General features: G+C 39.8%; 1 protein-coding gene across 2 annotated transcripts; it reads right to left on the reverse strand.

Moving 5' to 3' along the window:
• Positions 1 to 1,756: 1,756 nt before the first annotated feature.
• On the reverse strand, positions 1,757 to 10,359 carry ccm2 (CCM2 scaffold protein). Of its 2 annotated transcripts, none has more exons than XM_020091999.2 (10): positions 9,911 to 10,359; positions 5,804 to 5,980; positions 5,547 to 5,630; positions 5,097 to 5,280; positions 4,619 to 4,755; positions 4,020 to 4,155; positions 3,747 to 3,804; positions 3,511 to 3,646; positions 3,272 to 3,410; positions 1,757 to 3,056 (listed from the first exon to the last, which is right to left on the reverse strand). In XM_020091999.2, exons 1-10 carry the CDS (start codon positions 9,938 to 9,940, stop codon positions 2,752 to 2,754), a joined length of 1,386 nt encoding a protein of 461 aa, XP_019947558.2. In that variant the 5' UTR covers positions 9,941 to 10,359; the 3' UTR covers positions 1,757 to 2,751. The 2 variants fall into 2 exon arrangements, with proteins under 2 accessions (XP_019947558.2, XP_069370783.1); XM_069514682.1 differs by lacking the exon at positions 9,911 to 10,359 and adding an exon at positions 7,055 to 7,332.
• Between the last annotated feature and the right edge of the window lie 5,662 nt (positions 10,360 to 16,021).

Here is a 16,021-nt window from a genome sequence, read left to right on the forward strand (position 1 = left end):
ATTTAGGGAAAAGCCCCTTGCTTGCAGATTTTGTAAGAAGCTGCACACTGTGTGTGAAGAAAAGGGGTCTTAGCTGAATTATAGGTGACTAATTTTCTTAGCCATTCCCTTAAAAAGGTATGAAGTTGATACTGCAAGTTTAATAGCAAATAGTTCAGTGTGTTGAGCAGACATGCAGCAGCAACATTAGCATTGCTTTGGAGTTGTTTCTGGTCGCCTGTTGAATAAGTCTGTAATTTTTATCCTCCTTTTAGCTCAGATTTTGTCTCCACCAACTCCTGAAGGTGTCTGTCTCTTCAGCTGCCTCGTGCTCCACTGTGTTCAGCTACTTGCACATCCAACAAACTGCCAACTTTAGCTTTAAAATACAGGTAGTCGTGTCATCTGCGGTTACCCCTGCCAAGGAAGTTATGTTTTTCTGAGTTTTATTTGGTGGTTAATTAGTATGGTGGTCATCCTTAATACACAAAAATATCTGAAGACTTTGGGAAAAAAAGAGAACCCAATATATTTTAATGTGAACTGCGACAAAATAATGTTTCACCCTTTAACATTGTGAGATAGGCCCAGGATATAATTGACAGATCTTGATGAAAAAAATAAGGCACATATAAAGGACTTATATCCGTGTGTGCAAATTGGTGCAGCTTGATTGAATTCAAAGGGACTGTTGGGCCCTAGTGGAGGTATGCACTCTACTAAATTCTAATTAATCTTGTAACTACTACGACTTTGGCTTTATTCCTATGAAACTCGACCGAAACTTAATTAAAAACAATCAGACAATTCTACATTATATCGACCTATCCAACTGGAACAAGTAAAGAAATGCAAACATCTGATCTAGAGTCAGTATAGTAGGAATCAAGGGGGCTCTATTAGTAAAGATAATTGGTGACTTCATTACAAAACAGCATGGGAACTTTTAATGACTTAATTAAACCAACTGATCTATTTAATAATTATTTGCTTTGAGTGAGGCAGTGTAATGACTTGTTCTAAAATTGGATTAAGATGTCAAATTACAGGAGGCCAATTAGGACCCGTCCACACACTGTGAGAGCACACAGGTCAATTACACTGACAGCGAGTCAAAAACAATCATTTACACTCCTGAGCAGATTTTAGCGAGTCGTCTGTTAGTGAGAAAGAGTCTGTATCCTCACATGGAGATTACGGGCTTCTTGATCATCTCAACCCTTTGTTCCAGAAAGTCAGCGTCTCAGAGGCTATTTGAGCCCAGGTGTAGTGTTCCACTCTTTACATGCACTCTATACCTCCGCTTCAACCCCACAACAAACATGACACAACCCAGACAATCAGCTTTTTGATTCCCCTGTGTTCTGTACTTGAGCGGGAAAAGACAAAAACAAATCGGTGGATCTGAGATGAAATGGTTTAAACGCCTGGTGAGTGGCTTCGCAGTGGAATGTTTTCCACTCCGGCTGTCCTGCCAGCTTCTTCTCCCTCAGACTCACAAAACTAATCCCCCGATTTTGAGGGTAATTAAGCAACATCCAGCGTGACCGCTTTGATGAAACTCAGGCTAAAGTTCCACAGCAGCTTAGGTGCATCCAAGCAAATGATCAGTCAAAGGGGATCATACTCAAGATTTTAAAATCTTCACCTCGAGTCAATTTTGCTGTATGAGTCAAACTGGATTGAACATCAAACTGCTAATACAGCATCCAGGTGTAAATGATAATAATAACCATGTATTGTCCTTAGACATGCTTGCAATCAAACAACACACAAGCAGTGTTAAGTATGTTATTTAATAACTATGATTCGCTCAACAACTGGAGGTACAGTTCATAATGAGCTGTCTGTATGTGACAGACAGTTGGCAACAGTACTGCAGTGTAAAGGCACGAGGACAGATGTGATGTTACACAAAACAAGATGACCTGCATGAAGAACAAATATGTAAAATCAAAAAGTTACATCAGCCATCAGCTAACTGGCTTTGTCGAATACCGTCCCCACTCAGTCACGAGACTGAATGAATTTGTCTTTACAGCATTTCCTTGGTCAGTTTCATTAAGGCAAATTTATATAAATGAGTAAACACTGATAACAAATAATAGTGTAAAACAAAAGGTACACAAATCTTATTGAAAAAAAATTATATATATATATATTTATATAGCAAAATGTTACACTCTCACAGCAAACGCAGAAATGTGAAATCTCAACAAAAACCAACGTTCTTCAAATGCATGAAGCTGATTGACTTATCGTAATATGAAAGCACAAAACCAGTTCAGCTTCACTCGAACACATTTACACAGTCCTCAGATGGATGCTCCAGTGTCTTTGAAGGGATTCAAAACAGAAATGTTCCCAAAGACTCCGGAGGTTTTCGCTACATTGCTGACAGCAGTGGCAGATACTGCCAATAAAAGGAGTACAAAAATCTTAATTTTTTTTAAAACACACCAGCGGTTGCGTGAGAGTCCCTCTGAAATGCAAAAATAGCGAAGTGACTGAATGTCATCTACAGGGTCTGCATAAGTGCGTTTGTTGACTTCATGTGTTTGTGGTAATAAGTCGAGGTTTTCCTTGAGTGCTTCAGGATTATGGAACATCCTCTTGACAATTACAGGAAAATACAAGTAATCAAATCTTAGGTCACTGCTAAGGACCACCTTCATCTGATCCCTTCAGCTCATGCCTACTGTTCAATTGAGGAGTGGCCATCAGTTCGAGTCCTCAGCTCTTGCCGGTACAGTACATCTTTGTGGAGCCGTGTCAGGGAGTCACTCCCTCCTGGTCCATACTGCAGCCGAGAGCTTCAATGTCATTACTGATGTCGGTGATCATGCGGTCCCATTCGTCACCCTCGGAGGCCTCCTGGCCCTCGTCCGAGGCCACGCTGTCCCCACTTCCTCCCACTGCTCCATTGCCATTGGTGGTAGAATCAGAGGCGGAGCTTGCCGTGCGTCGATAGCGGCCAAAGCTGTCTGTGATGATTCCTCGGCCGTCTTTGACACCAATGGTCTCAAGGAAGTTCTCAAAGTGCTGGCTGTCTTTCTCTGGAATGAAGGGACGCAGGCCTGCAAACACAATACTGTCAATACTACTTTCTCCCATATGGATTGTGGCAATAGCCTTTTTAGCACATGTGTGTAAGGTGTGTATTACTGAGAAACCAGCAGCATAGATGTCTCACTTTGTGTGCGGAGACATTTCAAGGGGTTCAGACAGATTCAGCACAAGAAACCAGAGCAAGGGATTACCACACACACAGTCACATTAAAAGTGGTTGTACCAAGTAGGAGGAACTTTCTGCTGTCCCCGTAGAGTTGTCGAAGGTTTATGCAGAACTCATGGATGGATGCACCATTGCGGTATTCATGCAGCAGTGTGGCAAATTGCTGGATCTCCTGCGATGAGAGTTTTGTCCGCAGCTGTCAGACGGAAAAAGGAAAGGGGAAAAATACAAATGAGGATCGATAGAGCTTGTTCTCATAAGGAAGGGACAAAGGAAGAAAAGGTTAAACATCGTACTGTGGTCATATAGTCCTGCAGCAGCTCTGCAGCAGTGGTGCTGAGCTCTCCTTCACTCGCCGTCTTCGTCTGAGGTGATGCTGGGGTGGAAGTTGTTGGAGAGTTTCCTTCTGCCTCCACAGGGACCTGGAAAGGACTGATAGAAGAGAGCATCCCTTGTAAGTGACGAGCCAAAGCAAACCACTTTCAGCCTGTGCGTATCTAAAATAGGAACTAAATTGAAATCTTGCACTTACAATGTGCTGCCTTCTGCTTCAAAGGCCTCTTTAACATCGACTTTACTTGAAGAGTCATCTGCAAAATCAAAACAAAGAGGATAATTTGCATGTAAATTATGAAGTGTTTAAAGCTTTAAAACACGGCAAGTTCGCTGTACTGCAAGGCACAAAACAGCATGACAGTAAACTATTGAACCAAATTAGATTTTACAAGAAAAAACTGTTCTACCTGCTAACAAATGTTGCCATTGCCTGTAAAATGTGTTTTCTTTTGTCTGTTTCTTTCCTTACCGCTGTACAGAGAGAGGTGTCTCGTCGGAGTCGTTGCACCATCAAATATGGCTCGGTCCAAGAAGTCGATGGTTGATTCTGTGTAAACGATCTGAAAGACCTGGCTGAGCAAAAGACACAATTCCTCTGCTGCTGTCTGAAAGAGAAGAGGAAAAAGGAAAAATCTAGTATTTTTTTATAATTTTGCTGAAATATTTTAACTTTACTGTTATTACCCTTTTGGGTCTTTTTAAAATCACCCAATCAAATAGTTAGTCATACGTATTTATCAAGACTGTTAAAATTAAGGTTAAGAACTACATTCATTTTATCAAAGAAGGCTTTCCAAACGTTAGTAAATGCTACAATTATAAGATAAAATCTATCTCACTGTGTCAAAAACTACATTGTTGAGGATAATTTCCATAGTTTATTGAGTTCACATTCTGAAACAGCTCTGCTGGGGGTTTGGAGCAAGATTTAGTTTGTTGTGCACTCAAGATATTCTGGTAACCTGTGAGACCTAACTCAGATTAAAAAAAAATGCAGTGAACCCGGTAAACTGCCATTTACTTCCTCAAAACGTGCTTGTCTGCATAAACTCACATGCAAAACATTACCTTATTATCAACAGCCAGCACAAGCAGACAGCAAACTTCTACAAGCACAGCTCCACTCTCTGATAAGGAGCTCAGGGTCTGAGATTTGTTGAGATCGGGACATGAGCTGGGACAGGGAGAACCTCCCGACTCCTGGGCTGAAAGAAAATAACAAAATACATACATTTAAATGTGATAATTCAAAAACTCTAAGAAAGTAGACATTTACTACTTGAATGTTTCTGAAATATCTGAATTAAAACTCCATGATTATTATCTCCCAGACAGAAGGCAAATGAACCAGAGGGATCTGGCAAAATAAACAACTTTGTTGCAAGACTGTGTGTAATTGTGTCTAATATACCTTTTATCTATAACAATATCTAAACCACGTCCAGTTGTGTATTCCTAAACTGCGGTATTCTTGCACCTTTCAACATTCTGAGAATTTTTATAGCTTCATTTTATTTCGTCAACTATCATGGCAAGTATATGATACCTGTTTTGATCACCACAAGGTGCAACGAGTCGTCTCTGATGTAGGAGACAGCAGCAATATCATGGATGGGCACTCTCAGGATGATGTCCTCTCCATCGCGCCACACAAGCTTTATGTTGTACGCCGACAAGCTCACCACTGCATCTTGCTCTGATGTCAGCTGGCCCGCCAACTGATGTGACTTCTGAGAATCACACAGTCACATACAACCTGTGTAAATATTCCTCTTATGATAGAAATTATAATTTTGAAATAATATTTATCTGGCAACTAAAATATTCCACTTCATTATGAATAAGTATAAGCATTAAAGCTTTTATCGGGGACCAGTAAGGATTAAATTAATTCCAAATACTATTATGAGTTATCTTAGTAATGTAAAAGTAGAGATAGGAAGAAGGAGACCAACAAATAGTATCAGGTTGAATCTCCTTGTGCAGATATTCTTACCCTTGCATTATCAATGAGCTGTAGCACTTCTGTGCGACTTGATGGATTCAAGTATCCTGGAACTGATGTGAGCTGCCCCAGGTACTGAGAAAAAATAAAACACAACACACAAAACATACATATGAAAGTGTTTAATAGAGTAAATGAAATAAAAACAAACACCTAAGATTCCTCCATCTTTTCCTTCTGACTGAAAAGGCACTGCAGTTTTTTTGATAAACAGGCAAGGATTTTGTTTCTCTGCTTATATCACTCACTTTGACCTCCTTCTCAATGTAGTTGTTAAGTAGGATGTCAGGGTCGATGCGGTGATCCGGCTGAGAGAGCGGGAAGGTGTGTAGGGCCCTGCGCTCTGTGGCCTTCTCCTGTGCCTTCTTGTCCCTCCCCTTCTCTCCTTTCAGGAAGACTCTCTTGAACGGAGACACGATACCAGGCTGGTGAATAAAGACAAAGAGAGCGAGGAGAAATTAGAAGACAGTTTGTCTGTGTGGTGATGCATCAGCATTTGTGTGCACTTCTGTTGCCATGTTACCTTTCCAAATACACTATTCAGTTTATGGGGTATACCATAGGAGGCCATGCATTTTAAATTATAAGCCAAGGGCAATCTAACAGCATATCATTAATTATTACAGGACTTTTTATGTCAAAAATACACACATGATGCAGTTAGAACAAGCTGGCAACACAGTAAAGCACTTCCAACGCAGCTACAAGATATATGTCCTAAAGCAACCCAGGAGGAAGCTGTATCAAACTTCTGTTGACTGCGGTTCTTGTGTTCCTTGTAATTTCTGCTGAGCCTGCTTCCCCTGACTGTGCTGGATGGACTCATTGACAGATCACGTACAGCTATTTTCATTTCCCAGTGTGTATAATATCAACCACAGTGCATGCAAACACTCTGTACTTTGCAAGAATTGAACAGAATCACATCTTTGACAATCAAAATCAAAAAAATCTACCAAGGACCATGAACAAGTAAATATGTCACAAGAGAAATAGATGTACTTTCTTTTTCTACAATGTTTCTGTAGAAGCTATGCTGTGTGTTACGACTGATTGTAAAACATCAAATAATAAGACAAGAAAGCTGTATCAAATTGCACAAACTGATAGGTAACAGTCCTCTTAATATTTTTAGATTTTTCTCATCATGATCCTGGAATATTCCCTAGAAAACTGGTGCATAAAAACGTCCTATCTCGCAGTGTTAAAGAGAGTGCAATAAATATACTGAATTTGCTGCTTTGTGTGAAAAACAGTAGTTTTTTGCATAATCCTGCTGAAAAACAAACAAGTAGTCAGGGGTGAAGACATAACCACATTGACAGAGGTAACCATTTAACACTATTATCAACTAGCACCATGTCAACACTTTAGCTTTATTTAACAGCTCTGTAACAAGGACTTAACAAAAACCTTGACAAAGCTTTCATGATACTAAGCCTGAGCACAAAGCAAATTCAGAGCATGTTTCTAGATTCAAAGATTTTTAGAAAGCCTACCTCGTAATCCATTAACACGATTCAAGAGTCGCCTACTCAACGTCAAGCACAAACCCTGGACACAGATGCTGCAACCCTCACAATGTCTAAAGAGTCACCTGTTGTTCGCTCAATCAGCTGCCAACTGTCACTGAGGATCAAACACTCCCCGGGCGTGTGTGAGAGGGGTATGGCCCCCCACAAAGGAAGTGAAGTGACTCCGTCTCTATACGCAGGCACAAGAACAGGAAGGGGACTAGCCACAACTTCCTGTGATGACACGCTTTTATTTGTGTTGAAGTCGAAACCATTGAAAACATGTGACATTGTGCACTTGCTTCGAAAGCCTAATCCACATATGTTAAAGCCAGATGGATTAAAAGAGTGTTATGATGCTATTATGATGTGATGAATGCTCCCTTCCATCACTTACTCACTCAGGACTATGCAACTGAAGGTTCATGCACATTACTTCTAAACCCTGGAAACACACTGTGCTGGACTGACTGTATATAACCCACTCTGCTAACCACAGATATCATATTTGCAATGTTGTTTACACTACAGACTTAATATGCCGAACATCTGAAATATAATTTCAACTCATATTCCCATTATGTGACTGCTGCCTGATGTGCTGACACTTGATCACAGACTGCATAGAGCTACACAACCTACAGTGCATTATTTAACAGCATGTAGCTGAAGATACGTGCATTAACATTTTATGGCTTATGCTTGAGAAATGTGAGACAAGAGCTACCATATGTGACCCCAGAGAATGTCCACAGCACGTGTCATTTATAGTGAAAGTGTGTGTGCAGAAAAACTTGAGTGAGGATACCGTATTGTGCTGTGATGATCCTAGTCACAACAGGTGAAAGAAGACTTTTAAACTTTCCTACATAATAAGTACAGGTCAGACTACGATAATACATGCTGCTTTTTATATTGTTTTAACCATATTCACAGTAATACAATCCTAAAATTAATCACTATTCCTAGTTCATGCAAAAGCCATTCATAGCGAAATACATTTGTTTTCATAGAGTATTTGTCCAAGTACATGAATAAATTTTCTTCTGTGAAATTCTATGATCTTTAAGTTGTACCATTTCCAGTGCGTAAAGCTGCTCACTCACTCTTAACTTGTTTGTAAGATATTCATACCATTACAAGTGGGCTGATAGCAAGAATATATAATTTATGAGTGAGTGCACGTACATTTGTTGTGCTATATTACTGTATTTCAGTAATTCAGCTGCAAAATCAATTCAAATTTTTATTTATCCTCATCGTATATGCTTATATAAATTACATGCCAATATAAAGGGGTTTGTACTTTCACATAAACCTGTGTGATCTCATAAAGCTCCATACAGTGAATATGAAAATACAGCTGGGCCAAAAGCTATTAAATGTCACCACCAAGTGGCAGAAAGAAGAATTGTGCGTACAATTGAACATGGTGCCTAAAAGTTGAGGTAGCACCAATGTGACATGAACAAGCAGAAAACTGAGATGGAATAACTTTCACTTGAGGATATTTGAATTTACAAAAGGCTCAAACTCAATAAAGGAGCATCAGCACACTTAAATCTGTGCAAACACCTATTTGGTCATAGTCCTTGGAGGCAGGAATTGGTAACAAGTGAATTAAGAACTAAAAGAGCTATAAAAAAATGCTTTATTTGCCTCAATGCAGAAACTTGTGTCAATGTATAAAACCTTAGTGGATAGACATCAAGGGAACTGTTGTACTGGATATAGTTGACTTAAATCAACTTTACAATATTTACTATATAAATAACAAAATAACTAGGATATATATAAATGCTATGTGAGCATCGGGTTACAGCCTTCAAAGGAGGTATAGTGTATAGTGTAGTGTATTTAGAGCAATACAAATCCTCATTATCCTTAATCTTAATCTTAACCTGCAGTAATTATCATTACTGTGTCTCATCAACCTTAGGAGCACACTTTGGATTTGTGGACATGGTGGAAAAAACATTTCCCTGCCATGCCAACCTTACTGAAATCCCCCCTCAAATCAAGAGGAGGGTTAATGTTGTCACAGTGGAAAGATGAGGACATGAGCAGCACAATCAAACAAAGATGTTAGCTTCAGGGTTCAGACACTTCACTTCTCCTCAATATAATAACGCTTTCTCCTGTGCTAACCAGGAAAACTGAGGGAGAATGTCACTTTCAACAGCAGGAAGAGAAGATAGAGGCATCGTGTCGCCCAAAGAAATGTCTAAACATGAGGATCTGCCTTCAAAATCAAGGATCAGTGTGTGGTGTATATGTGAGGGAGGGGGCTGGATGGTATAAACAAGGAGTAAAGGGTCATTTCAGCATTAACTCAGGTCTCTATTGAACCACACCTGTACAAACCTTCACTAGTAAAAAGGGTGAACTCACTAGATACACAACAGTGATCCATAGTTTCCTCTGCAGCCGATTCACCACAATCTGCCCCATTTCAAGACATTCAACCAAGAAGTGTTGAAGATGATGTTCATGATGTAAACACAACTCCTTCAAATAATACTCGTCTTAAACTTAACTTGGAAAACTTCACTCGCTCCATCAAGTTAAATCTGTGACGCTCCACTTGAAGTTAAAGCCCTTCAGCAAGTTGAATCATTGTGTCAGTTTAATTAACACCAGTTGAGGGAAAAGACAGAAAACATGTCGGTGTGTTAAAACGAGTGTTTCCACGAGTGTTAGCTAACACACGCTGCTTTATGTTTAACTCCACTTAGCCGGCTAACAGCTAAGCTAGCTAGCCCCGGTCTAACTAGCTACTAAGTTAGCATGCTAGCCGGGCAACTTCCACGAAGTAGCGTCACCTCAATCGCCGGGACTTACCTTTTTCACTTTTTTCACATCATCCTCCATCTCTACGTAAATGTCCTCTTCTTCATATTCATCTCAGCGAGGAGGTCCGGGTGAGACAAGACATATCCACCGAAGCTTTTCACCAACACTCATCTGACAGCAGTCAGCTTGCTAGCCTAGCCTAGCCTAGCATTGGGAAAGTGATGCCCGAATTTGAGGGTGATAGCAAAACGCCATGCCGCTGTTTGCCTCGCTCGGCAACCATGAGAAGAAACACCGGCGCGTCACCGAATATGAAAACTGTGTGTTTCGGTGCAGCTAAAACATTAGAGGGGAAAATCTGAGGAGAAGACAAACTCGGACAAGACAGGCAAAACTTTTCAATCGTGCCGCCATTTTGGGCGTTGAGCAGCGGTCCAGCATGCTTTGCTTTGCACAAACCAAAACAGCTGCTGAGCACGATCACACCAGCTGAGGAGGAGAGGGAGCAGCCTGAGCTCCTCACACTAATACTTATGAATCATTAAATGTTCAATACACGTCGTTCTTCTACACTATTACCACAAAATACAGACACCAGGTGACTACTCGTTGTTTGCTTCGCTAGTTTTGTTACTCACTCTTGTTTCTGATCCGTGGTAAAATATCACCTGCAAAGAAAACCACATTGTTTTCTTATGAACAATGAAACGATGGATTACAATGACGTGTGGTGCTCTCCCAAAGAGAGGTAATGTCTTCTAAAATAATAACTGTGATATATTAAGGTCTCTTTTTGTTTTAAGTGTATATTAAGCTATCTAATTGCTTAACCTCCATGCCTAATACAGCTGCTATTAATGTTAAAACTGTGCTTTCCTGTTCAAAATAAGCCTTAATTTCTTGCACTGAGGAATATGAAAACGTACAGGATGTTTAAATGCTGGTGTTTTCACATGTACAATTTGTAATTTCCCTTCAAAACAATATCTTAATGACACACTGTTTACTATCCATGTTTTACTAGGACGAGAGTACGAACGGACAATCAAGACAATCGACAGAGGGAAAGAAAGGCAGATGAAACGAGTGGAGAGAGACAGAAAGAAAGATGCATAGATACAGTGGGAGGAGAGGAGACCAGTCACTGTGGATCGTCTGCGCATTAAAAGAAGGGTGAGCTCTGCACACCAACAGTAACAGTAATCACTTTTTAATGTGTCAAGCAGCTGTGATAATTTCTTATGCCTCTACGTTCCTAGTTGTTTGCAGCACATGGAGGGTTTTGTGTCTGCAGCATTTGGGTTGGTGGATTTGGCTCTTTAGGTCATTCGGGGTGGGCTTCTTTACTGTGATGATTAAATGCTAAACTATTGGTTCAGCATCCATCTAAGAAAACACACCTGACTGACTCTGTTACCAATAGCGATATAAGTGGACATCAATTCAGAAATTAAATAGAGTGGGCAAGGATCAGCAATATTATTAAATTTGGTATTCTTGGCTGTGGGGCCGTATTTGGTTTTTATTAAATAATTATATACAGTTGTTAGAGTTCTCCTCCTATCAATATACTGAAAAATATAAAAAGAAACGTATCGCATTTGTCAAAATTGTCCACACTCATCACCCAATATCCACTGAACTTCTAAATTTTAACTATTTTTTCGATGTGCTACAGAAAATCTTTTGGTAGTGGTTTGTGAAATGAAGAGCAAGGTGAGGTGACACAGTGCACCTATATTAGCCATCCCTACACAGTCATGGTATAACCACTTGTTTCTACTTAAATATTAACAATGTAATCCAAATAAATGAAAGGTCCCGTGTGAGTATACAGAGCTTAAACAGGGTTTTAAGAAGCAAAACTATAGTATTACTAACCACAAGTTTGTGTACAACCAGCTGTGTACAACAAGCCCCCCCCCCCCCCATCTTTTTTTCAACAGTCAGAATGTGAGTCATAAATACAGTACTGATATATTGCACTTTCAAATACTATATTTATTTTTCTCTTCTGGGATGAACAGTCTGATATATGAATCTACAGTAAGGCTTAACATTACATTTTCAGCATAATATTTCTCTTTTCTTCTAAAAACCAAAACATACAAAAAGAACTTTAGCACCATATGTTATTAATAATATTCATATTGTTCCCAAAAATAGGGCGTAGGTACAATACTGGACATCAGTTTTGCTTTTTTAAAGTATGGGGATTCCATGGAACAATTTACGTACATTTTTATATTTAACAACAACAAAGAAATCATTCCTTATATGTTCTCAATCACAACATTGGTTGTATGAGTACACTTCATAGAAATGCTACAGCCTGTAGCGAATTTGCTCACTGATATTGTGCCAACTTTTGGAATACCCCAGATAAATCATATAGCCTAGGGAGTATACCGATTGAAATACACCAACAAGCTAACACAATCTAGAAATTTATAGAATATAAACAAAGCAATATTTCCCAACACCTTTTTATAACAATAAAAAAAATGAGCAGCAATTAATATGACAACCATAGTCGCTTCATTGGAATATCAAATCCATTTTTAAATGAAATATTACAGCCAATTCTACAATAACAACAAAAATAGATACACACAGATTAAGGACATATAGATGACAGGAATTTACAACACAACAATCACGTTCTATATACTTTTTTTACTCAGATTCCAGTAGCAGAAGTACATCTGTGCTCCTGTGCATTTGCCAAAAAATGCATTTTATTATCTGCCAATTTCATTCTCAGAGAAAAAAAAATAAAAAATCGTTGTGCAGATTGAATCATAGTAAAACAAAAACATACTCTATGTTGAAACCATTATAATAAACACATGGACAGTAGTGTAACTTTTTTTGTGCAGATTGGAAAATTAAAATGGCACCATTGAGATTTGAGTTCTGCTGTAAACTGTGTGGAGTTGAGGTGCTAGCTCTTGAGCATGTAGTGTTTGCAGGTTTGTGTGGTGCATGTTCTCTCAGTCAACCAGTGGGCAAAGCTCTCAGAAAGCCAAAGAGTGGACTCTGCTGTCCACAGTGGTAGCACCTTTTAAATGTATTTATTCAGCACCAGGTTATAAACAAAAGATAAACAAAGGATTACAACGAAAAGAAGAAAATGCACCAATTTGTCATCTGCTTCAACTAAACAGATGGTTGTGACAGAAAGATACACACTTGATTTAAGTCAAATGTTACAATGGCCTGCTGCTACACATTAATGCAGAAATCAGGGTTTGTTGTACAGTCAAGAGCACTTACATGCTAAATGTTGCGGGTCACCTCACAATGAGTTCTAAAGGCATGCTGGGAGGTGGCACAAAAAACAGGAAATGAAGTTATTCAAAAGTGAATCGGTGGTCGGGCTTGCTTCATCATTCCATTGTATGAAAATTTTACAGATTTTTGCACCTTTCGTCATCATAGACTTCTTCCATGTTTTATTCCGACTGCAGGCATTATTGTTTTGGCTAGAGGATGTATTGTTTACACGAGACAAACGACACAGAAAGTTCACGTCTTGGCACTACAAATCATTCATCATTTGCAAGACAGAAGAAGATGTAAAGGCATAGACAAAAGTACAAAACAATCATTGACCAAATTGTTCACTGTAATGGCTGGCACCTGTTTATGACTACCCATCCAGCAGTGTAAAACTAATGCTTTTCGGTTCAGTCCTAACTGCTAGTTGTAGCTTGCTTAATCAGCAAGGCTGTAGCGATTCACCTTACTCAAACATAATAAAGATGAGGAACCCTATGTTCAAGTAAAGAAGATGTTCAGTATTGCCTTACTATTTCTCCTATGTCTCTGAAAGAACCAGTAGCTGAGTTTTATACAATACCCAAACTACATGGTTGTCGATGACAACTTGGATGAAATTATAAGACTAAATATGACGTGTAAGCTGACAGGATTGTGAACTTGACTCGATTTGTTTTTGTGGAGACACACAGGGAATATTGTTTGGTGTTGTCATCTTGGTGAGCATGCTGGCACATGTAACGAGTAAAGAAAGACATTGGCATTGTTGTTTTGCGTACCTGGCTGCCATGGCTGGATTGAAGCACCCAAAGTGACAAGGCACAACAAGGACTGAGAAGAACAAGCTTGCTGTTCAAACGCTCTTGCTGTGTGTTGTGGCTGTCGAGGGATGTGGAAGTTGGGCAGGTAACCGGACAGAAACGAATCACTGTCGGGGATATCTCCGTGACCTTGTTCATGGAATAAAGCGCGGTTGCCTGAAAACTACACTGAACGGTATAGAAGCGGCTTCCACTTGCACTCTTGTTTAGCTTAGCTCTTGAAACCCGTGTATAATTTAAAGAACACAAGAAAAATATATAAAAACTAAAACCCATTTATTTTCCGGCTTCTACCTAATCCTTTTTTCTATAGATACAGTGGCAAAATGGTGATTTCTTTCTGTAGAAATATGTAAAATATAGCGCATGTTTCATAAAAATCCGGACTTGTAGATATAGACTCTTTGTAGACTTAATTAAATTCATTTCTAATATTCCATTGACACACTTGCGCAAGCATAAATACTCTGCGTTTTATACGACATTAAGCACCACTGATGAAATGCAACCTACTTGTACATAATCTTGTCTATGATGCTATGTAACACTGTTTTCCTACACACACAAATAAATCGATGAATCACAGTGTATTTGCACCTGATTTGGACACATGTCCATGTCTGAAAAAAGGTCAGCAGTGTTTTTAATAAGGATGCCAGGCAGCCAACTACCACAATTATAAGAATGAGTTAACCGTTCCCAAAAAAACAAAATGTGCAAACCATAATTTAGTCGTACAATCCCAGCCGAGGAGTGGTCCAGGATGCAATAATGTTAAGGAAAAAAATGGAGACCCTTGAGGACATGCCTGGGGATGAGAACTGCATTGAGACACCCCTGAGTCAGCTGGTTCAGTGGTCTTGTTTGTTGGTCCTGAGGAGCCCCTGTATTTTGCTTAGTTTTTTTTTTTTAGTTTAACAATAATTCATTATTCATTTATTGACTAACTATTAACATGGCTGTTCATTCACTACAACAGAGATGAATTACTCTGGCTACTATGGTAAACAATGAACGAGTTGGTAGTTTGCATACACATGTATATCTATACATATGGTGTGTTGGATGTTTGCTCCACCCTAGCTGACCCAACGTTCTCAATTACTCAGGGCTGAACATCGCTTTTTAAGCTGAAGGGTGGCAGACCCTGGATGTTGAAGCTCTTGGTTATGGCAGTGTACCTCATTGCATGTTCTCATGTCAGGATCTCCAGTTGTTCAGCCTCAACCCCGTTGTTCAGTTACCAGAGAGTGTGAGTGTTTCACGGGAGCGTGCCAAGGCCCAGCACCATAGAGATGGGGGAGAGGGCGGAGCAGCAACCAAGGATGGAGTCGAACAACCGGCGAGAGAACAGAACCGTGGGAAAGGGCTGAGCAGACGCACAGACAAGCGTGTGCACACACTCGCCACCATGCAGGCATACTTAGATCCTCTAACAATACAGACTGCAGGATGTGCAATACAGGCAACACACGCATACTTTCTCACATAACCACACAGGGAATCACACACCACACTCCAGTCAGGCCCTTTTCCACGATTTGTCCTTGTGTTCTTTTCCAACCCCGGCAAAAACCCCCTCTCACCTTTATCCTGGGCTTACTTGGCATCTGCTTTTTTACAGTACGATGTTAGCAGGCAAACTTGGCCACAGCAAAGCAGTAAGCCAGTGAGCCAGGAAAAAGGAATCTCTGTGTTGTGAAGGGCTCTTGGGCCGCCGTTGTTGGGTGCATTTGTACTAATGCCACATACTAAAGTCATGCCAAACAGTACAATGTAAAAAACACATATTATATATTCAGATGAACCATTAAGTTAATTGATAACATTAGAGTGTGAAATGCATTCATTTTTCTCCTGAATTGCTCATTCGCCCTCTCTGGAAATGTGAGTCAAGCTCCTTTGACATGGAAGGCGTTTTTTTGTAGTTTAACCTTGGTCTGGGTGTCAGAGGGGGGGAGCTACTGTCGGTTCAGCCGGCAGATGTATATCAGTGTGTAACTGCGCTACACAGCAAGCCTATAGATGGCACACGTTTTGCATGGATTCATTCTAC

Source organism: Paralichthys olivaceus, chromosome 19 (assembly GCF_024713975.1).
Source record: "Paralichthys olivaceus isolate ysfri-2021 chromosome 19, ASM2471397v2, whole genome shotgun sequence".
Taxonomy (NCBI): Eukaryota; Metazoa; Chordata; class Actinopteri; order Pleuronectiformes; family Paralichthyidae; genus Paralichthys; species Paralichthys olivaceus.